Source organism: Podospora pseudopauciseta, chromosome 6 (genome assembly GCF_035222475.1).
Source record: "Podospora pseudopauciseta strain CBS 411.78 chromosome 6, whole genome shotgun sequence".
Taxonomy (NCBI): Eukaryota; Fungi; Ascomycota; class Sordariomycetes; order Sordariales; family Podosporaceae; genus Podospora; species Podospora pseudopauciseta.
The window spans coordinates 2,802,306-2,828,462 of NC_085895.1; the positions used below are offsets into that span (position 1 = coordinate 2,802,306).

At 52.9% G+C, this 26,157-nt stretch overlaps 10 protein-coding genes across 10 annotated transcripts; 4 read left to right on the plus strand and 6 right to left on the minus strand.

Moving 5' to 3' along the window:
- Window positions 1-1,661: 1,661 nt before the first annotated feature.
- Window positions 1,662-2,517, minus strand: QC763_606540 (uncharacterized protein; the record flags this gene model as incomplete). The annotated part of the gene is made up of 2 exons (XM_062914489.1): window positions 1,662-2,227; window positions 2,466-2,517. The coding sequence occupies 2 exons, from the start codon at window positions 2,515-2,517 to the stop codon at window positions 1,662-1,664; spliced, it is 618 nt and encodes a 205-aa protein (XP_062763167.1).
- Window positions 2,518-3,166: 649 nt separating this feature from the next.
- Window positions 3,167-5,435, minus strand: ADA2 (Transcriptional adapter ada2; the record flags this gene model as incomplete). Its single annotated transcript, XM_062914490.1, has 2 exons — window positions 4,790-5,435; window positions 3,167-4,660 (listed from the first exon to the last, which is right to left on the minus strand). The coding sequence occupies exons 1-2, from the start codon at window positions 4,880-4,882 to the stop codon at window positions 3,167-3,169; spliced, it is 1,587 nt and encodes a 528-aa protein (XP_062763168.1). The 5' UTR covers window positions 4,883-5,435.
- Window positions 5,436-5,583: 148 nt separating this feature from the next.
- Window positions 5,584-7,176, plus strand: GAL7 (galactose-1-phosphate uridyl transferase; the record flags this gene model as incomplete). The annotated part of the gene is made up of 3 exons (XM_062914491.1): window positions 5,584-6,002; window positions 6,057-6,889; window positions 6,953-7,176. Exons 1-3 carry the CDS (start codon window positions 5,902-5,904, stop codon window positions 7,174-7,176), a joined length of 1,158 nt encoding a protein of 385 aa, XP_062763169.1. The 5' UTR covers window positions 5,584-5,901.
- A 50-nt stretch (window positions 7,177-7,226) lies between these two features.
- ERG28 (ergosterol biosynthesis protein) lies at window positions 7,227-8,174 on the minus strand. The gene is made up of 2 exons (XM_062914492.1): window positions 7,844-8,174; window positions 7,227-7,775 (listed from the first exon to the last, which is right to left on the minus strand). The coding sequence occupies exons 1-2, from the start codon at window positions 7,907-7,909 to the stop codon at window positions 7,326-7,328; spliced, it is 516 nt and encodes a 171-aa protein (XP_062763170.1). The 5' UTR covers window positions 7,910-8,174; the 3' UTR covers window positions 7,227-7,325.
- A 169-nt stretch (window positions 8,175-8,343) lies between these two features.
- Window positions 8,344-9,704, plus strand: QC763_606580 (uncharacterized protein; the record flags this gene model as incomplete). Its single annotated transcript, XM_062914493.1, has 2 exons — window positions 8,344-8,511; window positions 8,577-9,704. The coding sequence occupies 2 exons, from the start codon at window positions 8,344-8,346 to the stop codon at window positions 9,429-9,431; spliced, it is 1,023 nt and encodes a 340-aa protein (XP_062763171.1). The 3' UTR covers window positions 9,432-9,704.
- Window positions 9,705-9,900: 196 nt separating this feature from the next.
- Window positions 9,901-15,002, plus strand: QC763_606590 (uncharacterized protein). Its single transcript, XM_062914494.1, has 3 exons — window positions 9,901-10,599; window positions 10,656-13,807; window positions 13,870-15,002. The coding sequence occupies exons 1-3, from the start codon at window positions 10,305-10,307 to the stop codon at window positions 14,668-14,670; spliced, it is 4,248 nt and encodes a 1,415-aa protein (XP_062763172.1). The 5' UTR covers window positions 9,901-10,304; the 3' UTR covers window positions 14,671-15,002.
- Window positions 15,003-15,761: 759 nt separating this feature from the next.
- Window positions 15,762-17,081, minus strand: QC763_606600 (uncharacterized protein; the record flags this gene model as incomplete). Its single annotated transcript, XM_062914495.1, has 1 exon — window positions 15,762-17,081. The coding sequence occupies one exon, from the start codon at window positions 17,079-17,081 to the stop codon at window positions 15,762-15,764; it is 1,320 nt and encodes a 439-aa protein (XP_062763173.1).
- A 2,117-nt stretch (window positions 17,082-19,198) lies between these two features.
- Window positions 19,199-22,216, plus strand: QC763_606610 (uncharacterized protein; the record flags this gene model as incomplete). Its single annotated transcript, XM_062914496.1, has 1 exon — window positions 19,199-22,216. The coding sequence occupies one exon, from the start codon at window positions 19,199-19,201 to the stop codon at window positions 22,214-22,216; it is 3,018 nt and encodes a 1,005-aa protein (XP_062763174.1).
- Window positions 22,217-22,319: 103 nt separating this feature from the next.
- QC763_606615 (uncharacterized protein) lies at window positions 22,320-23,204 on the minus strand (the record flags this gene model as incomplete). The annotated part of the gene is made up of 1 exon (XM_062914497.1): window positions 22,320-23,204. One exon carries the CDS (start codon window positions 23,202-23,204, stop codon window positions 22,320-22,322), a length of 885 nt encoding a protein of 294 aa, XP_062763175.1.
- Window positions 23,205-23,796: 592 nt separating this feature from the next.
- Window positions 23,797-26,115, minus strand: ALG9 (mannosyltransferase). The gene is made up of 3 exons (XM_062914498.1): window positions 25,859-26,115; window positions 25,085-25,766; window positions 23,797-25,032 (listed from the first exon to the last, which is right to left on the minus strand). Exons 1-3 carry the CDS (start codon window positions 25,951-25,953, stop codon window positions 23,992-23,994), a joined length of 1,818 nt encoding a protein of 605 aa, XP_062763176.1. The 5' UTR covers window positions 25,954-26,115; the 3' UTR covers window positions 23,797-23,991.
- Between the last annotated feature and the right edge of the window lie 42 nt (window positions 26,116-26,157).

Below are 26,157 nucleotides of genomic sequence, written 5' to 3' on the forward strand. Positions count from 1 at the left end.
CACACCAAAAAAAAAAAAACAAAAAACACAAGCAGCTTCAGGGACTGAAACAACCAAAACAACACTGCGAAAAATGCAAGAAATCGCAAAGACACCAAGACACAGGAAGGTCGAGAACAGAGACTGGGATGATGGAACGGAGGACCCTTTGACGCCCAGCGACGCACAAGGGACACCGGCGCAAAAACTTGCTTGCACCAGAGGGGGCAGGTGCAGGCCGCAGACTGGGGGGGTTGAGGTGGTGGGGTTTCTGCGCCACCAGCTTGGGGTTCTGGGCTTCTGGCCCGGTAACCGAACCGTTGACCCCTGCCCGCCCAAAACTGTGGGGTTCGCTTCGTTTTGGGCAGTTCAATCGTGAAACCACTGATCGCAAGACTTTACTTTTATGTCTTCTACAACAACTCAACTCTTTTATCGTGCTGTTGGCGTCATGTTTGTTCTGTTCGTATGTACTCAAAATGATACCATTGCCAGCCTCCTCTTTCCTCCTCACTTCTCCTCCCCTCCCCTCGTATTCTCCCCCACCTATCCCGCTCATAGCTCCGTGACTTCACTCCACTCTTCAGCTCCTCTCCTGTGCAGCTGCATCTGCAATCTGCATCTAGCGATAGGCGTATCATCCGTCTTTCCCCCCAGTTTCCCCCGTAGTCTACCACTCTATCTCTAGATAGAATCCCCCTTCGCCGTGCAGCTGCGCAAAGGGTCGTCGTCATTCAGTGGCATCAGTGGCTAACCGCCATACCACCCTGAGCGAGCGCCTCGCCAGACAGTGACGATGATGTCAACTGGGCCACGGAACACGTGCAGATCCCCAGGATTGATAGGGTGGCACGCCTTGGATGTGAGACCTGGTTTCGCAGCCACATGCATGAGTGATCTTCCAATTGATGGCTTGCCAATCAATCCTTGGTCGCCCGTTGACAAGCTTTTGACCCGGGCCCGTTTGACGGTTGGCATCCAATGTCCAACGCCGGCCGGGCCTTTTTTTCGTCTGATGTTGTTGGCACCGAGTCCCCGGAGTTGTATGCCCGATGGGTAAACATAGCTGTCGGACACGGGTTGATAGTGCAGCCCGGGTAAAGGGATGCAGGCTGAGCACAGCACCAACACCGAACCCAACACTTTAGATAATCAATGGCATCTTTTATTAGGCCAACGGACCACAGTCGAATGTTGGACACTTCCACATGCAACGGAAAACGTCTCAACGATGGGCAACCTGCACTAACAGATTTCGGTGGAGTGTGCGCGAGGATCTGTTAGTGGGCTACCCCTGAACCCCTGACGAGCAACCAAGAGTCTCAACAGTCGCCCGAGCACAACACCAAGCGCTTGGAACTGGATATTTCCAACTTATCTCCGGTATAAACGCCTGGAGCTTACTACCAAGGCAAAACACCCCCATCCCACCTCCAAAACTGCCCCGAATTTTCCATCGTCAGCTTGTCAATCTACCTTGATGTCAGCACCTCTCCAACTATGATACTAAGGGTAACATACCTGCTCAACAACCCCCCTCGCACTCTCCCCCACCCCCAAAGGCGGCCCCGCCTCAAACCCAACCGCATCCGCCAGCCCCTGTCCCATCTCCGTTTTCACCCACCTAGGTAGGTACTCATCATCAGCATCTCCATTCCCACTCCCAACACTTGACAGAAAACTCACCCCGGATGAACGACCCCAACCACCACCCCCTTTTGCTGCATCTTAAGCTCCGCCCTCAACTTCATCACCCACCACCCCACCCCACATTTACTCAACCCATACCCTCCACAAACCAACATCCCCCCCTCCACCTCCCCCTCCGGTGTCACCAAACCCCCTATACTCCCCACCGAACTCCCAATCACGACAAATTTCCCTCCTTCCTTCTCCAACAGCGGCCATAGTGCTTTGAACAATCTGATTGGGCCGAGGGTGTTGACATTAAGGTCAGCGAGGTACTCTTCCTCTGTCGTGTCAAAGACTGATTTAAAACCTGTGGCCGAACCGGCGTTTGCGATGAGGGTGTTGATGTGGGTGATGCCGAGGGATTGGAGGCGGGAGGGTAGGGTAGATGATGATATCTCATCTTTTGCGTCGTCGAGAAGAATAGGGATGACGCAGCTGGTGGCATGGTGGGGTGTTGTAGCATCGAAGGGGGAGGGAGTGGAAAAGGAGCGGGTTGTGGCGATGATGGTTGTTTTGGGACGGGCGGAGAGGAGTTTGACGATGGCGAGGCCGATCCCTGATAAAAGGAGGAAGGTTAGTTAGTTGGGTGGTGCTTGATATTGGTGGGTGGGTGGTGGGTGACAAATACTGGGGGCGAACAGAAAAAGGTATGAGGAGCTATAAAGAGACTGTGAAAGTGTTATGGAAGGGGGCAGTGGTAAAGGGTTAATGCAAAAGGCAGATGAGGGAGATGACGCGGGGTTGGGATGTGCCAAGATGGCAGTGTCAGCAAAGAAAAAGGGGTAAGTAAATACCCCTATTCGCCCCAGTGACCAAGTAAACAGTGTTGGAAGAGTGATCGGCCATTTTGCTTGGGTTGACAACGGCGACAACGACAAAAACGCTGCAATACTGTCAAGGTCAATTGCGTACAACACAAAGAAGATGAGCAAGGATGGAGCAGACACTGAGAGGTAGAGCAAGCAATGGAGAGGGTAGCAAGCGAACAAGACAAGACAGCTGAAGCCGACCGACAAGTGTGATCTCACGAGAACCACGGCACAGAGAGAAAGGGAAAAAGAAAAAGAGAAGAACAGGATGAGGAACAAAAAAGAATGGTTTAAATACCCTGAGACAGAACCCGCAACCAATGATATTCCCCCTCATCATGCGTGACCACCCATCCATCCATTGCTGCCCTCGGGGCTGTCGCGTTGGGCGGGGGCGAGTTGGTCCGAGAGGAAGGGCTTGGCCGCATTGTCATCACTCATCCCGTCCGCCACACCGAAGCGCATTTCCAAAATGATCCAGAACGATACCAGAAAACATCTTCAATTGCATGCCATCTGCGATCGCATGAAATAAAATACAGAATAGTCTCAACAATCCCACCCAAAACGCACTGTCCGCCCAATGTGGTATCCCGCTCATAACCAAAAACGCCAGAGTACTCCAGCCCTAACATAGGAACGAAAAGGATAAAGATGTCATGTACATTCCCACAAATAAGGAGAGGTCAAGCCTTGATGACCCATCCAGCATTCACCATAAAGTCAAAGATGCGCCCTCCCTTTTGTGTATCCAGCCTGCAGATTTCCTTGGCCTGCTTCTTCTTCAAGCTGCCGTTGCTCTTGACGGCCTCTTTCAAAATCTGCTCCTTGATCATCAGATAAGGCTTCGGCTGCAAGCGCAACGTCTCGCAGAGCTTCGCTTCCTCCGGTGTCAAAAGATGGAGATCAGGCGCGTTGTCTTGCGATAACGGCAATGGCTGGATGCCTGGAATCGGTTGCGCCACAAACTTCTGTTTCGCTGGCGTGCCATTGGCAACCACCATGCTGCCTCCGTTGATGTGGTTCCCGTTGACCTGGTTCTCCTTGCCCTCGATCTTGATCCCGCCATTCACCGCATCGCCATTTGTGCCTCCGACTGACGCTGCCGACCGGATGGGAAGCTCTGGCGCAACCAGCAGGGCGGCGCCGCTTGGTGGTTCCGGTGGTGGCTGGTTCTTGCCACGTTGGTTTGCTGCTAGGCGGTCTCGGTCCATGGATCCCATAGGTATCGACTTCTGAATCCGCAATGCCTTCTCCTGCTCGTACTTCTCGCCGCTCTTGAGGTCACCAATGCGCATGCTTCGCCATTCTTGCAACTGAGCAATGGCTTGCCGTAGGTTGAGTTCGTCAATCAGCCCCTGACAAAAATTCTCGAAATCTTCCCGGTTCATCATGCGCGCGAACGGCTTCGCCTTGTTGATCAGGTCCCTCTCTTCCTTGGACCGCTTCTTTTCTATTTTGCTGTTTTCTCGGTAATCCAAAAGATTGTGTTCGAAGATGACCTTCTTCCGTTCGGCTCTCTGTGTTAACCTGCAGTTGTAGATTTCCATAACTGTGAGCTTGAGCTCCATCTCTGGCTCGAGCTCGCCGGTACGTGGGTTGATGCCATCGCCTGGGTCGAATTGCATGAGTTGTACTGCTTCTTCGGCCTCGTTGGCATATTCTGTCTCGAACTCCAATCGACCGGGCATGTACCCCTGGATTTCGTGACAAGACGGCACACTAGCCGTCGGTTTCGTCTTTGGTTGCAGAGCTGGGGCATTCTTTGCAGCCTCTCGTCGCTCTTCGATCCTGCGCTTCTTGCGAGACTGGAACTCTTCTCTCGAAATCTCGTTTGCCAGTTCCATATCGTGAGGGCTGCATCGTTTCGGAAGCGGAAAGTTTTCGGACTCGATGTACACCTTGTAATAGTGGTCGCGAACCTCATCCTTGCTACGGTAGCCACCAATATGATCGGCAATGTCGGCCCAGGACCCTAAGCCATATATCTCGGCTCCTTCTAGGAGTAGCAGTTCCTCGTCGGCGCCCCATTCGCGATCAAATATGGGGAAGGAATTCTGTTCGATAACTCGGAAGGGGTGGGTGGCAGGCTGGTGGGAACCGCTGGAGGAGCCATTGGCGAAGCATTGTACACAAAGATCGTACTCATTGCAAGCGCTGTGTGCGCATCGTATCCGGACCTGCCGGGAAAGCTGTTAGCTTGGGGATGCTCGACGGTTGTGTTGTCGACCCCACAGTTGCTCCGACAGGAGACGAGATGCGACTCGAGCCGGCCATCGCGGGGTAGTAACGGCAGCTGGATAACTTACAGTAGAAGTGATGTCTGCAGAGCAAACGTCGCAAACATACTTGACACCGCCCTCGCCGCCTCTGGCAGCAATCTTTTTGCGAATGACACCCATTGTGAGTGTGACGAGACGGGCTGGCGCGGGCGTGGGCGCGAAATGATGCGGATGCGGATGGAGAGCTGTCTTTTGGTGGAGCGACAACTATTGGACAGGGGCCAAGCAAAGACAATCGATGAATCAAGCACGCCTAAAACTGCCAAAAGGCACGCGGAAAACCCACGGGAAAGCGGGAATGTGATTGCGCATACAGGAAAGAGATGGAGGCGACGCGTATTTTTGATGATTCTTGGTAGTGAGGGATCCGAATTTGATGGAATGGGCGCGTGTGGTGATGGACATTGATGTTGTGATCGAGGGTCAATCCTGGACAAGGCAGCTGCGCGATGCCACTTTGGGGACACGGGCCTTTGCGGAGAAGCTGCCGAGGATCAGCCGGCCTTGGAATGTGTCAGCCGGCCTGGTCTGTGCATCGCTTCGGCCTGTCCCTTCCCCGAGCTGTTGGCGGATGATGTCACAACCCTAACCCATTGCTAGCCGCACATCGTCGAACGAATTGTTGCTTCAGAGCTGTTCGCCCTGGTTAATCTTTACGTTATACACAATTACGAGAGTGTAGGTTGGGAGGACTGCGGCATTGTCGCTTGACCAGCGATCTGGTATAAATTTGATATGATCACATGCTTCGTAACTCAGGCAGGACCTTGACATGATGGGGAGTAAGGCATGAGCAGCTTTTCCCGTAGAGCTCTTTGCAACAGAACATGATTCCCGGAAATTGAAAACTCAATGGCACACAAGTGCGGCACTAATTAATACCGCCGGAACAGCGCCGAATCTGCGAATCTGAAAATTCGATCTCATCCAGTGACCCCGCCTCGTGCTGTCGCCAAACTGGCAAGTGTGACCCAGCAGTGTGGGCGCGGGGTTATTTGCTGCAAGATGCTGTGAGAACAACCCAATGCAAACGCCGCTTCTTCTCATCCCAGACCCTGCATATTAGTAGTGCTTCGACTGCATCTTATTCCTTTCCATCAACCTCACCTCATCGAGATTCACAGTCACCTCTTTAAAAGATGCCAGACGAAGTGCTCAACGACATCTCCCACCGGCGGTACAACCCCCTCACCGGATCATGGCTGCTGGTCTCCCCTCACCGGACTAAGAGGCCATGGCAGTAAGTGAAACCTCTTCATACACCTGACGGCCAATCAACTCACGGTTCCTGTAGAGGAGCACAAGAAACCCCCTCCAAGAATACCCTCCCCTCGTACGACCCCAAGTGCTACCTCTGCCCCGGCAACAAACGTGCCCAAGGAGACAGCAACCCCCCCTACAAAAACACATTCGCCTTTGTCAACGACTACTCCGCCGTCAAGGAAACCCAGCAAGACTACCATCCGGAAACCAACAAGGACGATGTTGCCTCCCTCCTCCTCCAAGCCCGTCCCGTCACCGGCAGGTGCTACGTCCTCACTTTCTCCGCCAAACACGACGCCACCCTCGCTGATATGACCCCCGAGGAAATTGTCCCCGTAATTAACACATGGACACGTATCTACGCCTCCCACCTCTCCCCCTCCCACCCTCTCAATGGCCAAGCCGCCTATGTCCTCTCCACTATCCCAGAGAACCCAGACGGCGAAGTGACCCCCCCAAAGCACCAGCTCAAGAACATGCAAATATTTGAGAACAAAGGCGCCGCCATGGGCTGCTCAAACCCTCATCCTCACTGCCAGATCTGGACTACCAGCACCCTCCCTGAAGAACCAGGGAAGGAGTTGGTTAATATGAGGAAATACAAGTCCGACACAGGCCGGCATCTGCTAGGCGATTACGTCAAGCTTGAGCTAGAGAAGAAGGAGAGACTAGTCTGGGAAAATGACTCCTTTGTTGTTGTCTGCCCGTGGTGGGCTCTGTGGCCGTTTGAGGTGCTCATCATTTCCAAGCGTCATGTGAGGGCGCTGGTGGATCTGGATGATAAGGAACGGTTGGAGTTTGCGCAGGCGGTGCAAGAGGTCGCGAGGAGGTACGATAATTTGTTTGAGACGAATTTTCCTTACAGTAAGTTTTCCTACCCTGATGGTGAGTGTGTAGGGGATGGGTCTGTTGACATCTCAACAATAGGTTCTGGCGTTCATCAGGCGCCGCTGGATTGCACGGAAGAGGAGGCGGAGACGAGCTGGTTCCACATGCACTTTTACCCTCCGTTGCTGAGGTCGGCCACGGTGAAGAAGTTTTTGGTTGGGTATGAGCTTATGGCTGAGCCGCAGAGGGACATTACGCCGGAGCAGGCGGCTGCGAAGTTGAGGGATTGTGGAGGGGAGTTGTACCGCAAGTCGCTGCAGTGAGAAAGGCAACAACAGGTGGTATTATTGATATTAGACAGCTGCTAGACGCCTGATTACGGAGTCCCTATAAACACGAGGGGATGCTCGTTTCCGTGTTGTATTATACAACCTTTTTTAACACACATACTCCTGACCCCCTTTCAGCTCACTTAGACAACGTAGTTGCTGTACTGGAGCAGCATCCAAGTGGTACCGCCGTAGGCAGCGAGGAAGGGGAAGATTTGAGGCCCGCTGAACCGGATGGTCTTGAAGATGAGCATCTCAGAGGTGAAGTGAACGGCGGCAATGACGTGGGTGAGGATGCCCATCTGGTACAGAGCGTAGTTCTCGGGTTGGTAGCTGGCGTAGAGCCGGATGATGCCGGCGACGAAGGTGTAGGTGCCAAAGACACGAGCGGCCAGGGGAGTGACCTGGTCCTTGGCCTTCTCGGCGTCCTTGCCGGAGGCGGGCTTGAGGATGTTGGTGCTGTCCTCGGGACTGTGCTTGCCCGTGGCTGGGGGCAGCGCGTGGTTCGGGACGAAGCGGCCGTTGTAGATGCGCCGGGTGTAGTGGAGGGTTACGTAGTTTTGGAGAGCGTTGCCCATGGACACGATGGAGATCTAGAAGGAGGATTGATGTTAGTGTTGATGCCGTGTTGGTCCGAGGGTTCCCGGTAGGTGCGACTTACGAACCACAGGTAATAGGGGAGGATGCCCTTTTCTCCCGAGGGGAGGAATGCTTTGAGTTGGTCCATTTTGGCGATTGAGGTGATAGAATGTCGATTGACTAGGCAAGGAACGGTGATGTTGTTCAGTGACCGTGTCGTCTTCCAGCCAGCAATCTTAAGATTGGACCAACAGCCTCAAAGTCGTCCAATGAATTGAACACCATCTGAGGTGTGCCAAGACACTGCTCAGCTCAGGCCCAAGCCTAGGGGATGTGTTTCCACTGTCAGGGGTCTCCTTTGGAGGCAATCGCCATTGGCCGAAGCTCGGCGGCGGCCCCGCAGCGGGATGGACGGTGGATGGTCACAAAAATTTCCCTGGCGGGACCCCAACATTTTTTGGGGGAAGCGCGTTTCTCGTCTCCAAGCCCGAGCCATCCGGACCCTTTCAACCTTATTTCAGGACAAGACACCACTACATCCAGGGACATCGCTATCTCGGAATACGCACGGCGATCAGACACATGGCTTCGCAAATCACCCAGCTCCTGGAGAAGGCTCTCCACTTCTGGAATGCTGTCCCTCAGCCACTCCAGTACACCTTTGCTGCTCTCGGCGCTCTCTACGTTCTGAGGGGCGCTCTCAGCTTCGTCCGCCTCCTCTTGAACTCATTCATCCTCAGCGGTCCCAACGTAGGTGGCTTCACCATTGGACAAAATTACACCAGAAGCATGCTAACCTCTCAATTTCGGAACAGCTTCGCAAGTATGGCAAGAAGGGCACCTGGGCCGTTGTCACCGGTGCGTCTGATGGTCTCGGCAAGGAGTTCGCCTCTCAGCTCGCCTCCAAGGGCTTCAACCTCGTCCTCGTCTCCCGCACCCAGTCTAAGCTCGATGCTCTCGCCAAGGAGTTGCGTTTGAAGTGGTCCGGTCTCGAGACCAAGGTTCTCGCCATGGATTTCTCCCAGGACAACGATGAGGACTACGAGCGCCTGGCCAAGCTGATTGCTGGTCTTGATGTCGGTATCTTGATCAACAACGTCGGCCAGTCCCACAGCATCCCCGTATCCTTCCTCGATACCGAGAAGACCGAGCTCCAGAACATTGTCACCATCAACTGCCTCGGCACTCTCAAGACCACCAAGGTCGTTGCTCCCATCCTCGCTGCGCGCAAGAAGGGTCTCATTCTCACCATGGGCTCCTTCGCCGGCACCATGCCCACCCCCTATCTCGCCACCTACAGCGGCAGCAAGGCTTTCCTCCAGCACTGGAGCTCTTCTCTCGCCTCGGAGCTTGCCCCCCATGGCGTTGATGTTCAGTTTGTCATCTCTTACCTCGTCACCACTGCCATGAGCAAGGTTCGCCGCACCAGCCTCCTCATCCCTGGCCCCAAGCAGTTTGTCAAGGCTGCCCTTGGCAAGATTGGTCTCGACAGCAACGAGAACTTTCCCAACACCTATACCCCCTGGTGGAGCCACAACGTGTTCAAGTGGATCATTGACAGCACTGTTGGCAACACCAGCGCTTTCACCATCTGGCAGAACAGGAAGATGCACGTTGACATCCGCAACCGTGCCCTCCGGAAGGCTGCCCGTGAGGCCAAGAAGCAGTAAAGGGTTGCCTTGGGGATAATGTAAGAGTAATGAAGGCATGGATGGGTTAGGAAAGGAAGAAAAATAGGGTGGCAATGGTATTCATGGAAAAAGCGTCCATTTGGCGGGGTACATGATCAGCCGATGCTTTAGTTTGTAGACTGTTGTAATGACTTCGATTGGTTGTCGAGTTTTTGGATCTGCATAGAAATGGTATAACCATTGGTTCTCTATCTGTTTCTGTGCTATTTGTGAATGACAATGGGTCAGTTGGTCTCCAGTTGCTGTTCTAACACCAATGTCAACAACAAAACAAGCTCTTGGAGCAAGAGGTGACAGTGACGTGGTGGATGTGGTCTGTGCGTGCCGGTTGAGAGCCTGAACTTTGAAGGCGGTGACAGAGAGGGCTGCTCCCAATAAGGCTTAGTGCCTTCTACCGTCCCATGCAGCGCGTTCGCGTGTCCGTGCCATTCAGGTCACTGCCAATGATCCTTGCTCTCCAAAAATTGTTTACGGCCAGCCTCTTTCTTGTTTCCTGCCACTGACTGCGAAGGCGCCCATTCATCGTGACTACCGTCCCTTGCAACCGAACAATACCACGGCGAGCTTCCCGACAGCCCTGGAAGCATCTATTTGAGCTATAATCGCGATACGAAACACGGCATCTCTACGAAACAGCTGTTGATTGCATCAGCCGGGGATAGAAAGGGCTTGGTTTGGTGTTGGTGTTCGTTCAACTGGCTGTCGCAGGGCCAAGCAGAGGTCAAGAGCCGCAGGAGAACCGAGAGAGACCTTTCATCTCTCGACCTTCAATTGCCTTTCACGAACAGCTCAAAGGACCCCCGCGACCTGGGATGAGATTGTCTGCTATTATATTTGCTCGATACCCCGACAATGGAGCCCTCAACGCCCATGCGCCCCATCCCCGGCGCTTACATTAACACTCCTGCGCCAAACACCACGCGACGACAACTCTTTACCAACAACCCTGGGAATGGTGTGCCACCACCTATGGCACTCCCACCCGCGAACCCAGTTGGCCCCAGCACTCAGGCTCTCGTGACAGGCCAGCTTCCGGCACCGACTGTTGCCCGCGCAGACGTCCCTCTGATCGAAACGGCTGGTCATGTTGTCAACTCAAATCTCCTCAACGATGAAAGCTATCCTGACCTGGACTCATACTGCCGACGTGTGTATCATCTCTACGAGCTTCCGATTATCAGACACTGACAGACCTTGAAATAGCCGGCGCTTCCTCCGAGTATGACATCCATCCGCCGGACAGGCCATGGGCGCCTTTTCAAAAGACCCATATGTACCAAATTCCTGACCAGATCTTCGACTTCCTTAATGGGGGGGAGGTCTTCACGAAACTAGGCCTCTTCCCAGAGCTCGGATATGCCTGGGCCTCCATCGATAGTTCGCTCTTCCTCTGGGACTACACGCATCCCACGCCAGAACTCATCGGGTACGAGGAATTGACCACCACCATCACCGCCGTTGCCCTCGTTGCGCCAAAGCCAGGCGTGTTCGTCAAGACCATTACACATATTCTCGTTATCTCCACAACAACTGATGTTGTTCTTGTTGGTGTGGCGGCCGAGACCAACGCGTCGGGAGCCAAGAAGGTCACGCTCTACCAGACCAAGATGGCTGTGCACCGTGGTGGCAGTGATGTCAGTTACATCGTCGGAACCGCCAATGGGCGCATCTTTGTCGGTGGCGAAACGGACACCGACATCCACGAAATTGTTTACCAGCAAGAAGAGAGATGGTTCTCTAGCAGATGCAGCAAAGTCAACCATACCCATCCCGGCTGGTCCTCTGTTGTACCACTGACCAACTTGCCATTTGGCCCCCGGCCACACGAACACCTCGTGGGTCTCTATGTTGACGATACTCGAAACCTTGTGTACTCGCTATCTGACCGGTCGACCATCCGAACCTATCACATGGAGGGCCCCGAAAAGCTCACCAAGGTGATTGAGAAGGACAAGACCAGTATCCTCCGCGACTTTGCCCACTTGGCAGCCCCATCACCTCTCTTCACCGACAGGACTACCATTGTGTCACTCAGTCCCATCACCGCCACCGAGACGTCGAAACTCCATCTCATGGCTCTCACCGATACTGGCTGTCGCCTTCTTCTCAGCGCCACGAGCGCTGCTTCATACACCATCGGCGGCGGGTCATCCACCCTTCCTCCTCAAAGTATGCAGCTGCAGTTTATCAAGTTCCCTCCCAGGGAGGAGTACCAACGGACTAGGGATCACAGACTCCAACCTATCGAGACGGTACTAGACAAGACATCGCAGCTTCTTGAAATTAGCGCAATGGGTATGCGCTTCCCTCCAGGTTACTTCTTTGACGTCGTCCGTGACAGGACCGCTGCTTCGGACAGGCTTTTTATCTCGGCTCCCGATACGGGCCGGATCAAGTTGACACAGCCTACCTCGGCGCTGAAATACTTTGAGCAGGGCACGTGGATCGACCTTGGCGCTGGCAACCGAACCATTGAGATCGGTTTGACGACCAAGCCTTTCTCGGCAAACAGTCAGCCTCTAGGCTTCGGCAATGAGCTCGCTGTTCAGTTCGACCAGGCTCCCGGGGAGTTTGCGATTCTCACAAACACTGGCGTACACATCATTCGCCGGAGAAGGGTGGTGGATATGCTTGCGACTGCCCTCAGATCTGTCCAAGGTCAAGGCGACGACGTGCTAGAGCTGGAGGTTCGCCACTTTCTTGCTCAGTACGGGAGAGTGGAAACCTGCTCGGCGGCGCTGGCAGTAGCGTGTGGTCAGGGCAACGACTCGCGGACGGGTATTGGGCGATCCTCGGACACCAGCCTTGCGAACCTTGCCCGCTTGGTATTTGTGGAATACGGTGGCCAAGCCAGAGTGGCGGAGTCAGACGGGCGCATGGCCCCTCAGGATTCTGTTAGGTTATCGTCCCGTCACGATGCGTTGGTGCTGTACTTTACCCGCCTTGTCAGGACACTCTGGAAAACCAAGGTCGTCACGATTGCCAAGGACGGCAAGGAGGTGACCTCGACCGTAGACGTCAAGAAACTGGTGCAGGTTCAGGAACAGGTCGACCGTCTGGAGAATTTTTTGGAGACCAACAAGGGCACGATCCAAGGCCTCTCTGGCCCTCCCGGTACTCTGACAAACAGAAACGACGAGATTGCTGCGCAAAAGGAACACCAGGCTTTCCACGGCATGCGTCAGCTCATGAAGAGTGTGACGGAGGGCATTTCCTTCGTCACTATGCTTTTTAGCGAGAGAGTTGCGGATATCTATGGTCGGCTCGAACCTGCCGACCAACAAAGGCTCTCTCAGCTTACCTATGAGCACCTGTTCTCCCAGAAGCCCGGAAAAGACCTCGCAAAGGTGTTGGTCAAAGCAATTGTCAACCGCAATATCGCTAATGGCGCCAATGTGGATACGGTCGCTGATGGCCTAAGGAGACGTTGCGGGAGCTTCTGCTCGCCTGACGATGTGGTCATCTTCAAGGCCCAAGAGCAGTTGCAGCGCGCGAGTGACCAGGTTGCTAATGCCAGCGCCGCTCGTCTGCTGCTGGCCGAGAGTTTGAGACTCTTTCAGGAGGTCGCTGGCAGTCTTTCTGCCGACAACCTCGAGAGGGCTGTTAACCAGTACATCGAGCTCAAGTACTACGCCGGTGCTATTCAGCTGTGCTTGGTGGTTGCTAAGGAAAAGGACCGGGGCAACACTGCATTGACATGGGTGATGGACAACAGGCCGGCGGGTGATGTTCGTGAGAGGGCGTACAATGCCCGGAAGAACTGCTACATCCTGATTCAGCAGGTTCTTGACGCGCTCGAGGGTTACCTCTCCACGGAACCTGAGACGATTGATGGGCGCCAAACGGTCGCTGCCACCAAGAGGAAAGAGGCCTACGATGTGGTTAACAACTCGGATGATCAAGTGTTTCACATTGACCTGTACGAGTGGTACATCTCCAAGGGCTGGATTGATAGGCTACTTGCCATTGACTCGCCACACGTTGAGGCTTACCTTCGGCAGCTCTCTGAGCAGAATTACACTCATGCTGACCTCCTCTGCCGGTGGTATACTCATCGCAACTTCTTCTTCCAAGCGGCCCAAGTCCAAGCCAACATTGCCAAGTCGGACATGGCCATCCCCATCAAACACCGCATCAAGCTGCTTGGTTTGGCCAAGGCGAATGCCAGTGTCAACACTGCTGGCGTGAGCCGTCAGCAGCAACAAATGTTGAACCATGAGGTGTCTGAAATGCTCGAGATGGCGCACATCCAGGATGATTTGCTACAGAGATTGCTTGCAGACGGCCGGATAGACAACAGCAGGAAGGCCGAGGTCAATGACCATTTGAACGGGCCGATCCTCAGCGTGAACGAGGTACATTCGAGTCCCTTTCGTTTACCAACAAGGACTTGTTTTGCTAACGTTGTGTTTTCTAGCTCTACAATGACTACATTGACCAAGCCGGGTACTACGACCTCAGCCTCTTGATCTTCCACCTTGCCGACTTCCAAAACCACCGCGTCATCGAGGAGACGTGGAGCAACCTCATCCACCAGGTCCACAACGAGACGGAGATCAAGGCGGAGCTGTGGAACAAGCGCGACGGGAATGGGGTACCTGCCGAGCTGCGGGATCAGATCCCCGAGGCTGAGCCGCCGAGGCCGTGGGAGTGTGTAGCGCAGAACGTGCAGATTATTGCTCACCGCGCCTCGCTGGACAGTCTCGTCTTCCCCGTCGACAAGGTCATCCCGATGGTGTGCGGTTATGCGATTGAGTACAACCAGGATTTGGAGAGCCCCAACTGGCCGATGGCGCTGTTTCAGCAGCTTCATGTCCCGCATGCGCTTATTGTGCAGGTGTTGGAGGGGGTGCTGGATGCGCAGGAGGTTCCTTTTGTGGGGAGGAAGAGGAAGAATGTGGCTGGCTGGGTTGTTGCTGTTGTGGAGGATTGGGTGACTTCGATTCAGATGAGGGGGGGGAGGAATTCAGCTGATGCTGGGGGGGTTGGGGTTTGGGTTAGTGAGTTGTTGGGACGGGTGGATGCGTTGCTCAGGCAGTTTCAGTCTGCGGGGGCGAGGACGGAGGCGGATAAGAAGTTGAGAGACGAGGCTGCGCAGTTGAGGGGGGAGTTGGCTACCGTCAAGAGGAGGGTCGATGGGCTTGTAGCGGCGGCGGCGCAGGGGGGGATGGGGGGGAGTGTGATGGGAGGTTTTGGTTTTAGGGGCGGGTTGGCTTAGGAGTCGACTGCTTCTGCTGAGGCTGTTGTGGAGAAGAAAGGGGTGTCACTACCGGGGCGGAGTAAACCCCGTGGGGGGTATCTCGAGGAAGGGAGGAGGAAGAAAACGAGGATGAGACTTGGGTAAATTTATGTGGGAGTTTGAAACATAGATTGATTTTAGGGGAAAGCGAGCGGGAAAAAAAGTCGAGATGGGAAGGGAATTTGAGAGGAGGTTGTTGTTAGGAGCATGGCTTGTGTAGGCAGGGTTTTTGATGTAATGTGTTGTACATAGTTATGGTGTAGGGATTGTTGGACTTTTTCAATGTCTTGTTTTGTCTAGCTAGTTTGGGGTGTTTTATGGGATTGGGGAGGGGGAGGGAGAAGGGGGGGAGAAAAGAAAATAGACAGTTACGTGTCAATTTTGTGTGTGTTTGAGGGTGATAGTGATGATTTGAGTGAGTGTGAGATTGATGTTTGAATGGGGAGAAAATTCGGTTGGCATGTGTAAAGGAAGGAGAGAACCTTTACGGAGTCCCTTATTTATCTTATCAATACCCCCCTCCCTACCTATTTACTTACCTTTGCTATAATATAGTAAAAAGCCTTAACAGAAAAATAATAAGCGTTTATTTTATCTTCAAAGGCCCTTGAATTATTTTTCATAGCCTTCAAACTCTATTTCAAAGCTCTTAAACTATCTTTTAAGCCTTTTTACATATCTTTTAAGGCCCAATAATTATTATTGTTTTAATATCTTTCAACTATTTCTGAAGCCTACTAAATACCTCTCAACCCTTGATAATTATACTTTATAAAATAGTTAAATCCTATATTCAGGGGGGGTGGTTTGGTAAGATCAATAGGGGGCTTCCATATAGGTTCTCTCATTGCACACCACCTGATCAGGAATTGCTATGTAATCGATGCTATATATCTGTACTTGATGTGCTATCTCTTTTGAAAGGGAAGAAGGGAAGCAGAGAGAGAATGTGGGTATGCGTGTCGCTGAGGCTCTGAAAAAGGAGGTACATGAAAGAATGTGTGAAATGCCATCGGGTGGGAACAAAGTGTGGGTTGGGTTGTTGTGTCATTCATGTCGGTGGAGGGTTTTCAGGCATGTGCCTCGACCATCGGCTGGGCGACAGGGACAACACGAGAGGGTGGTTGATGTTGGGTGTGGTTGCCGGTGTTGGTCTCGACCTGAGGGTACAAGTCCTCATGCGTAGTGATAATATCCCACGTCGCAACCTTGAACTCATCCAGAGATCGCAAGTTCTGTACCTCTTCTTCTTCTGCTCTCGTGGCCTGCCGCGAAGGCATGTTGTTCTGACCTTTCGGGGTGATCTTCTTGAAGAATACGTCCTCGCGGGCATCCTCCGGATGCAGCCAGGCGTGAAGGTCTGGCTGGGAGTAATGCCGGAAGTTTGTCGCCTTGCTCGAGATGAGAACTATAATCTTGTCGTGCATTTGGAAGCCTGGTTGTTGGGAGGCGGCTTGGAGCTGTGGGGGGACTGTGATGTTGAGCTTCAACTTGGGGTCGATGGCCTCTCTGGGGTAGACTTCGAAGCTGTCGGCGCCTTCGTCAGGGAAGATCTGTGTTATGCCATAGGTTGGATCAAGGTTGAAGATGGTAATGAATTGGGTGAGGGCTTCCTCTTCCTGGTTTAGTATCCGGGTAGGGCGGGGTTCGGTGTTTTTGAAGACGACCCCGTACTGCACCTTGGCGGGAAGCGTGGGGCTGTTGGACCTGTTGACATCGTGGATCCGTTTTATCTCGAATTCGTACCTAGGGTTCCACGGATTTGTGGAATCTTCACGGGCGGCGAGGTTGGTGAGACGCTGGTAAGGGGAGAGGTGTTGAACGATGAGGGAGAGTGTTCTAGCGATGCTGTCGTCGTTATGGTCGAGGCTGGGGACATTCTCCATTATCTCTGTGTTGTTGTTGTGGACCACAAGATTTGTCCCATCCTCAGAGGGCTTGACGTAAAAGGTGTCAGGACAAGTGACTTCTGGGACAATATCCGGATCAGAGTGTAGTCTCAAGTCAGCCGTGGGGCGCAATAGGTCTTCCGGCAATTCTCTCCAGGAGTTTTGGAGACGAGTAGCTGCTTGATCAGAAAGATTGACGGTGTCAACGTAGATGACGGGGCGATGGTTGCGTTGGACCAAAACGGCGAACCAACCAACCTTGGGAATATTGGCAAGGTTAGATGTGGTCGGAACTCGCGCAGCAGCCGTCATGTTGGTGACCTCGAGAATGATAGCTTCGGCAGCTCGCTCCTCGTCAGGGTTAAGTAAGCCGAAGGTGAACTGATCCGGTCTGTAGAGGGCGAAGCGGTCCCCAACCTCGACCCCATGGGAAGCACCCCTGCTGATAGTGACAAGAGTGAATCCCACTTCTTTCTCTGTCTTTGTGACATTGCCCTGCATCACGCCTGTAAGAGCCGACTTGGTATTTGTGCCAAATGCCAGGCGGTTGCGGTTTCCGAGAATGTTGTTGCGGATGCCGGACTTGGATACAAGGTGAGTGATGAGCATATCGTAGGTGATTGGGATAATGGAGTCTTTCAGTGCCGTCACGGTTTTGTCGAGATGGTATGTCATTGTCCCCCTTCCACCAGTTTCATATGCGAATTCACTTGGCTGACAGGCTGCGAGCAGATTGTGCCTCCGGTTGCGATACAGCCAGCTCTCCTGTACTATCACGTTGCGGCCATCTCCATTATCACGGCCCACTTCAGTGCCAGAATCAATCTCATCATCTGAGTCCGAATCGGGAAAAGGACACCGAATGCTAACACTCTCAAGTCCGGCGGCATCATGACCATCCAAAGCATCATGTCCACCACCAGAGCCTGAATACAAGCTGTCCCGATCGGCGCCTCCTGAATGACAACAGTCGAGGGACACAAATACCGTGAGACCCAGCTCATTCAGCCCATCCAAAACATTGGAAAGCTCAACATCCATTAGGGGCTCTCCCAGAGTGCACAACCCCTCATCGTAGGCACCTTCAGACTTCAAACCACCATTCTCTGGCTTATGGTAGATTGTTTTGGTGCGCATGCCGTGGCCAGAGTAGTGCAGGAAGAAAAGGGCACCAGGGCCGCTCGCAACCGCTCTTCCGGCGACCTCCTCAATCAGGGCAAGGACATTGGTTTTGGTCGGCAAAGTTTCCGGTGTTGACCCATGAGGGGACGTGATGGTATGAACATTGCCGGCTGGAACGCGGAGGGTGGTTGTGAGGAGTGTATCGATGATCTCTACATCCTTAACACAACCGTATAGATTTTTGTACTGCCCGTGGTAGTTGTTGATGCCAATCAACACGGCAAATATCTTCTCAGGTGCGACGGCCATTGTTGCTGGGACTGAAAGCTTCCGGTCTTGTGTCTTGAGTGAGGTTGGTAATTTTGGGCCTGGCAGGTCAACGAGTGTATTGATGAAACTGATCACCGGGTAGATTGTGTGGCAGGGAGCATGAGCTTATATCCAAGTCTGTAAGCGTTCGGAGAGGTGGGAATTCTCAAGACAGGGGATGTCTCTTCCCAGCCTCGAACAGTATGTACGGGTCAGGTAGCCAGTGCAAGACACGTCACCAAATTGTTGGTGTCAAGTTACCTTGGGAAATACAGAAGGTACGTACCAATGTGATCATTTTGCCATTGATATTCCACGCGGCATCGGCGGCAGAAGAAAACATCCAACCGTTAGATGAATGACGGTCACCTTACATATCCCTACATGTAACTTCCAATGTAACTCTGACACTGGGTAGAAGAACTCATGATTTGATGAACTGCATGCATACCTGATATTTTTTTTGGCCGAAGAGTCTAGATCCTCTCTCTAAGGTAAAATCGATAGAGCTGCGCCAAATAAATACCGAGGGCCACACATATGCCAGAACTGTGCCCTTGCATTGGTCAAAAGAGATGTTTTGGAAAAGGCCAGCCAAAACATTGACATATGGCCTTGGCGAGTCAGGACTCGTTAGATATTCGACCTGTCAATGTTTAGTGGGTGTCCTTTCTGCCTAACCAAGTCGCAAAGTACCTGCCAGAGATCAATGGAAAAGTGTTACATCTGATAACTATCGGCCACAGACTCACGAAAGTGAAAAGATGGAGTGCCCATGACCAAGATGAAAAGCAGGGCGAACACCCCACACATCTACTAAAGTTTCCGATAGCATACATTGGAATTTTGTTGATAATTTCAAGAGTAAAACAGCAAGAAACTGAACTTGGCATAAGATACGAGTAGATCAGGCGGTAGTTGAGCATATGCTGGCTGCCCAAGCTGAACTGCAAGGTCGGACATGCAGAATTTCATGACTGACCCGGAACAGTCATTTTTTGGATCCGAGTTACGCGAGTCTGTCATCCCATCCTCCAGAGTTTTCGATCCCAGTTTTGGCAACTTTCTGTCTGAGCTCGAGACGAAATTTACCCTAGCAGCGGCCTTTCTGCCTCCAGCTTTGATAGTTTGATCTGAGCATCGGCACACATTGTTTCTCCAAGACCACCAACCAACCATTAGAAGAGATGGATGCTTTTTGGGAAAATCTCTCAAATTCCATGACCCTGCAAGACATAGAGTATGTTCTTGAACGTTTTCAAGAGCTCTTCTCTACGAGGCAGCCACACGACTCTCCTAGCATGGCTTATCTCCTGAGCCAGGAGAGTCTCACATGGCAGTTGCACTTTGCCAAAACTATGGACAGTGCTTCTCTCCAAAAAGCGCTCGAAACAAGCGACGCTGCTCTCTGCCATTTGCAACATGATGGGCCCAATGGCCCTGATTCTGACAAGAGCGCGGTCTATGAGAGTGTTGCCAACAGTCGCTACGCTCACTTTCAAGCAACTGGAAGTTTTGACAGCATCAAAGCTGCCATAGACAACTGCATTGTGGCACTCAACTTTGAGGAGGCCGGAACTGCACGGTGGAGTGCTCTAGCCGTTGCAAAATTGAGCATTTACCTGATGGATCGGGTCGTGATGCTGCCTACACAGGAGCACGTTTCCGAAGCCGTGGAATTCTTTCGAAAACATTTTTCTACAGCAAACAAGCTCAGTCCAACCTACCACGCGCAGTTCCTATCTAGATTCAGCGTGGCTCTGTTCCACAAGTGCATGTTCGTTTCTGACGAGCCTGCCATCATGGAGGAAGCTCTGAAGCTTGGTTATCGGTCCATCGACATCATTCCGCCTGAAGCTGCAACCATGGAATACACAAATTGTGCCGGGATTCTTCAGCAACGCTTCCAACAAACCCTTCAGTTCAATGTACTTGAGCACGCTCTTCAGATCTCCCGGTTGGCTGTGAAACATGAAGCGTCGAAGGACGTTGCGGAGAAGGCTGGGAAGCTGACGGCTCTCGGCAACATGCTGGTAACCAAATGTCAAAGATACATTGAAACCAAATCTCGGGAAGCGTTGCAAGCTTTAGAGGAGTCAATCCAGCTGGGTCGAGAGGCCGTCCGCACTCTGCAGCCAATAGACCCAAGTTCCAATGCACTTCTCAGACACGAAAAGTCCCATACGCTCACTTTGATTGCACCATGGTTCGCCCTCAAATCGAGTGTAACCGGAGATCTTCGGTGTGCCGAGGAAGGTATTGGGCTTCTTCAACAGGCCCTGACACTGACCTCGGATGGGCATCCAGCACGTCACCGAATTCTTACCTACTTGGCTCACATCCTCGAAACTCAACACCAGATCTTGAAAGGCTGTAAGAATAAACGGCAGGCAATGGAAAAGCTGGACGAAGCCTTGAGATACGGCCGAGAGGCCGCTGAAGCAACACCGGAACTGGACCCAGCCCGAGGCGAGCGTTATATGAATGTTGGCAAGATGCTTCTGAGCAAATGGCTCTTGAATGGAGACGACCAACCCGAAGAAGATGAAATGCTCGTGCTGGAGGCAAGGAAGCACTTTTGCTATGTGGCCAACCTAGCCTCGGCGCCACTTCTGTTGCGTTTGCCTGCGACAATTCAAGGGGCTCGACTACATCTGGAGAAGGGTGAAGTAACCGAAGCACACCAGCTCTTGCAGACCGGTATCTCCCTCTTGCCGAGCCTTCACCCGCAAATTCTCTCTGCCGAAGACCTCAGGGCTACGTTGTCTCAAGTATCCGGCCTCTCTACATTGGCCGCCTCAGTCACCCTAGAAGCCGACAAAAGCCCCTTCGACGCCTTGATGTTTTTGGAGGCCGGCCGTTGCATCATTTCTGGGCTCTCCATGAGTCTCAAGACAGACATGATTCAGCTTCAGCAGAGAGACAAGGGGCTTGCCGATAGCTACGAGAATCTGAGAAAGAGGCTGGCTGCAGTTAGTCGACCTTCCCCCAGCGCATTGGCCAGACCGCGACCTGTCGAAACGCAGCAGGAAGAGCTGCTCCAACAACTTTCACAAATGGAGGGAGAGATACGAAAGTTGAAGGGGTTTGAAACCTTCCAGTTGCCCCTATCTGAAGAGATGGTCAAAGAGCTGGCTCAAGAGGGGCCCATTGTGGTTATCAATGTCACATACCGACGAAGCGACGCCATCATCATCACTCCTGATGAGATCAAGTCTGTCCAACTCAAACATCTCAAATATGAAGAACTGGACAAGAAGGTTGTTGTCTTTGAGAAGCTTGGAAACGGATCAAGACGCAACGTCGTAGTTGCAGATGAGTGCGAAGATGAGCCAGGAGACGAGGGTAGTGAAGCACTGTATTGGCTTTGGAATGTCGCAGCACGTCCAATTCTGGATGAGCTGAGGGCTCATCTGGGGGATTCGAAGCGAGTTTGGTGGATTACCAGCGGACTGGCTGGGAGAGCGCCTCTCCACGCAGCCGGAAGCCATGGCTTCAACTCCACTGAAAACACACTTAGCCATGTCATCTCATCCTACATCTCATCACTCAAAGCTCTCCGATACGCGAGGCAGGCTGCCACATCTGTCAACGCACAGCCTAAGAGGAGCATGCTTCTGGTGACAATGCAAAAGAACCCTCCGCCGCATTGCAAACTGGATACGAGGCACGAAGAGAATGTGATTCGAAGCGTTTTTGGACAGGACATGCTACATCTCGAGCATCCAGATCCCGAGCTCGTCCTCAAGGAGATTCCCACCTGCTCTTTTGTCCACTTTGCCTGTCATGGGGCCTCCTTTAGTTCCGACCCGTCGAGAAGCGGACTTCTTTTGATCAAGGACGGGAAGGCCGCGATGCTCACCGTGGCTCAACTTGAAGAGGTTGATACAGAGCAGGCGGCGGTAGCCTATCTGTCTGCATGCTCGACAGCGCAGCAAACAGAAGGCAAGCTGGCCGATGAGGCGATCCACCTCGGAAACACATTCCAAGCTTTGGGCTTTCAGCATGTAATTGGGACAATGTGGGGTGCTAATGACAAGGCGGCTGGGGATGTGGCAAAGAGATTTTATGCCAAACTAACCTCTGCGGGTGATATTGGTGTGGCACAGGCGTTGCATCAGAGCATGTTGGAGTATCGCAGCGCCACCACGGGCGATGAGAGACATTTGTTGGCTTGGTGTCCATTCATTCATATCGGGGCCTAGGCCTTACAATCTGGCGTTCCCACAACCATGTCCTTACCTTATATATCTGAGCTATTTCTCCACATACCCTCAAGTCCCGCTCTCGTCATCCCAACGACCCTATTCAAGAATCACTATCATCCTCATCCGACGACACATCAGACTCACAAGCCCACCCAAAAACAACCCTCTCCCCATCCACACTCTTCGCCTCAAAAAGCGCCTCAGCCCCCTGCCCCGTACCCTCCGCCAGCCCAGCCCCAAGGTACACCTCCCTCTCTCCCTCCTCCTCCTCACCCCCCCTCCCACCAACCCCCTCAACAACTGCCTTCCACCGATTACTAACCCCCAACTCCGGCCTCGCACTCCCCCCCCAAAACTCCCTAATCTTCACCTTCCGATAAGCAATAGCATATATCCTCTCCCCCTCATTCCTCACCGTAGTCCTCACCCCTTTCCTCCCCTCCCTCCCCCCCTTGACCTCAACATCCGTTAACCCAAGCAAATCTCCCCCGACAGCCCCAACCGGTATCGCAACCCCCCCCTGAACCCCAACCCCCGACCCCCCCTCCTCCCTCTCAACAGTAGCATTCTCAAACGTCCTGAAACCAGTTATGAACTGCGGCGACAACCGCCTCACCCGGCAGTTCTCCAACCACCGCTGCATCTCCCCCCCGGTCTCGGGACCAAAAACGATGGACTGGAAGAGCTCGTCCGGTTTGTTGAGGGAGTAGATCTTGCCCGTGTCGGCCAGGATGCGGAGAACGGTCGACTTGCTGTACGACACAGAAAAGGACGCGAACTTGGTGGCGAGGACGTCGAGGAAGGTTTTGGAGCTGGCGTCGAGCTCGGCGGAGAAGAGCGCGTCGGGTTGGATCGTGAAGGCGGATTCGGGGACGGGGTGGTAGGGTCGCTTGGCGTCTTGGTGGGGTTGGGTGAGGTGGGGGACGAAGCTGGCGAGGGAGATTTGGGAGAGGAGGTAGGGGGAGTTTGTGAGCATGAAGGCCATGGTGGTTGAACTTTGTTGGGGGTTGCGGGGGTGTGTGGGCCGGCGTGGGCTCTTTGTGCTGATGAAGAAATATCTATGTTTGAATGATGTGAGTAGTGAATGATACTTCTGTTGGGGGACTTTATGGTTTACCAGACTGGTAACAATCAAAGATCTCCCTTGACAGAGTTCGGGTCTATTGCCAAAAGTCTAGATATCTTGAGACGCTGGAAATAAGCAAGACGGTCGACATGGCTTTGGGCTTGAATTGAGAGACTTGGGTGGAGTATTTGGGTTGCATTCAGGCATGAGAAGACCAGTTACACGAGCGCGAGTATTGCTTTGTCCAATTACACAATCAATTCAAGATGCTTATTCAAATCTCTCTGCCCAATTCGGGTCGAATGTGGTGCCACACGAGGAGTCCTTAGGCTTACGCGGTCATAACATCGAGAAGCACCGGAGTCATGAAATTGGGATGCCATTCCCACTGTCAAAACTTAAATTCTGTCCTCGAAAGGGGACAGTGGTATTAGCTTGTCTTGATCCTCGGCTCACAATTCGTACAGGTAGTCTTGATACAACGCTTCAAGCATCATGCTTTGATCAAGGAGTCGATGTGATGGTTCATACCGTTTCGATACCTTTTCTAAGGTATATTCTGGAAACAAACCTTCCCCCAATCTATGATACATATTACAGACATATACCACCAAGTCCCATTGTAGTCATGTACTCTATACCCCCTATATACCCACCCATTTAAACCCTCACATCTATCATCATACAAATGACCCCCTTTACCCCTTTACCTCCTCTGCTTCAGCAAACAATGCCTCCCCCACTTCCTCCTAAACCCTTCAGGAATAATCTCCCAATCAGGCACCCAAACCGCCCTCGCCAAAAACGGTGTGCTCTCCGCATCCAAGAAAGGAAGACACTTGACCTCCTCCCATCGATCCACATTCTTCGCATAGTCCGGTTCATTTGGCGGAAGCTCCACATCCCCCCTCTCCGGGAACTGCGTATCCACCATGAAAACACACATCCTCAAGTCGACATACTTGCCCATGTCCTCCTCGTTCTTGTTGTTCAACCCGATGGTAGGCAGCCAAGTCCCGCCAAAGAAGCCAAACCCAGTCGTGGCCTCGCTAAACTCTCCAGGAAGCAAGCCGCGGAACTCGGAACGGACAAATTTGGCGTGCATATCCTTGGGGAGGAAATACGAAGTAGGGAAGCGGTACCAATCCTTGCCAAAGCAGACTGTGTCGCCCCGTCCGCCGACCTCAAAGAGCGGATCGTAGAGGGACAATGGGGCGTGGTAGGCAGTGTACATGCCACCAATGCGGGCAAGACCGACAATAGCTGACGCCACGAGCCCAAGGCTGACCACAGCCAGTTTGAGCTTGGCAGGGATCTTTCCCACGAGCGTCCTGGGGCTTGCGTTACCAAAGAAGGTGAGGAAACTGTGGAAGGCCAGGGCAGCGTTGAGAGCCAGGAAAGGGTATACAGGGTACATGAAGCGCTCTTCCTTGTGGGGCTGAAGGGTAAAGATGCCCAGCCACATGTAAAAGGGCGTCAAAAAGACAAAGGTACGAAGCCCAGACTGGAAAGTCTCTCCTGTTGAGCGCATGAAGAGCTTCTGCAAGAGGAACAGCGGTAGAGAAACCAGCGCAAGGATGAACCAGATGTTGAAGTTGAGCAGCAGGTTCTTGAAGTAAAAGGTCCAGGGCTCAGTGCCGTAGAGGTCGGGGCCGCCGGTCTCGGAGAAGATGTTGTACTTGATGATGTTCCAAGAGACAAGTTCAAACCTTCTATAGAAAAAGGTGTTGATAGAAGCGTCAAGGCCCTATTGGCTAGTTAGCGTTGGCGTTTGACCCAGGCGGGTCATGAAAACTTACAATTAGAAGAACTCCGGCCATAACACCACGAAAAACACGAAGCGCAGACTCAAACATGCGATCCTGGTCACTGACAGCAGCAAAGAAGATCTCCTCCGCAACGAATGGCGCGCAAAGAGCCGCGGCAAACGGCCAGCCAAGAACGCCTCCTACGGCGAACCAGAACATGCCCATCGCTGTCTTGATCCCACCGCGCCAGTTCATGAAGGCGGCCGCGCCAAGACAGGACATGTACATGGCAAAGCTCGAGGGAAGATAGGCCGTGCTCGCGTGGAAATTTCCGGGGCTAAAGATGGTGGCTATTATGAAGAAGATTCCAACACGGGGGCTCAGGGCCAGGCAGATGGAGCGCCACATCAAGGTCTGACAGAATGCGCACCCCACGGCGAATGCATAGCGGAGGAAGTAGAACTCGGCCACCTTGTTAGAGTGAGGCAATAGACGGCGAATATTGGCAACAATGGCGTGGATAGCAATGTAGAACCAGCTCCTGATGCTGAACTCGGGGGAGTATTCCCAGGTCTGAAGACCATAGCCATGGCTGAGGTAGTGGGTAGGTTCCCAGTAGTTGAACGTCTCGTCGCAATCTTGGATCGGGGAGAAGAGAGCTGCTACGGCATTGGCGGCTAGGAAGAAGTAGAAGGCAGAGATGGGTTGGATCGCGAAGGCATCTTTGATAGCCCTGGCCGAGAAGCGCATGTCAGCTCAACATTCCCAAGTATGTATTCGCGGCGCACCCGGCTGGGACATGACGTGGGTAGCAGAGAAACTCACTGTTTCCTGGCGTGTTTTGCTGATGGATGTACGAATTCTCTCTTCTCCTGGCTGGGGGCAGGCTTGGGAGCTGCTGGTTTGGCTTTGGGAGCCATTGTGTTGTTTTGGACCCTATTCCGGGGCTGCAGGAGGAAAGTGATTGCATTCAGCTGCCACTTTTTTGCTGGAGCTGAAGAACACACACAGACGTCAGCTCTCCAGCGTCTTCGATGTCCCCAAGCCAAGACGTGCTGGCAGTCAATGCCGCTAACCGCCTCCGGTAAGGCGCCATTAAGCGAGCGATCCACTTCCCGAAGAGA

Excerpts from the sequence above, each read along its gene's own strand:
- ERG28 (XM_062914492.1), bottom strand. The coding sequence starts at position 7,909 with ATGGACCAACTCAAAGCATTCCTCCCCTCGGGAGAAAAGGGCATCCTC. Across the intron at positions 7,776-7,843 it reads TCCCCTATTACCTGTGGTTC|ATCTCCATCGTGTCCATGGG; the intron begins GTAAGTCGCACC and ends TCCTCCTTCTAG.
- QC763_606590 (XM_062914494.1), top strand. The coding sequence starts at position 10,305 with ATGGAGCCCTCAACGCCCATGCGCCCCATCCCCGGCGCTTACATTAAC. Across the intron at positions 10,600-10,655 it reads CCTGGACTCATACTGCCGAC|CCGGCGCTTCCTCCGAGTAT; the intron begins GTGTGTATCATC and ends ACCTTGAAATAG. Across the intron at positions 13,808-13,869 it reads CGATCCTCAGCGTGAACGAG|CTCTACAATGACTACATTGA; the intron begins GTACATTCGAGT and ends TGTGTTTTCTAG.
- ALG9 (XM_062914498.1), bottom strand. The coding sequence starts at position 25,953 with ATGGCTCCCAAAGCCAAACCAGCAGCTCCCAAGCCTGCCCCCAGCCAG. Across the intron at positions 25,767-25,858 it reads GCAAAACACGCCAGGAAACA|GGCTATCAAAGATGCCTTCG; the intron begins GTGAGTTTCTCT and ends CTTCTCGGCCAG. Across the intron at positions 25,033-25,084 it reads TGGCCGGAGTTCTTCTAATT|GGCCTTGACGCTTCTATCAA; the intron begins GTAAGTTTTCAT and ends ACTAGCCAATAG.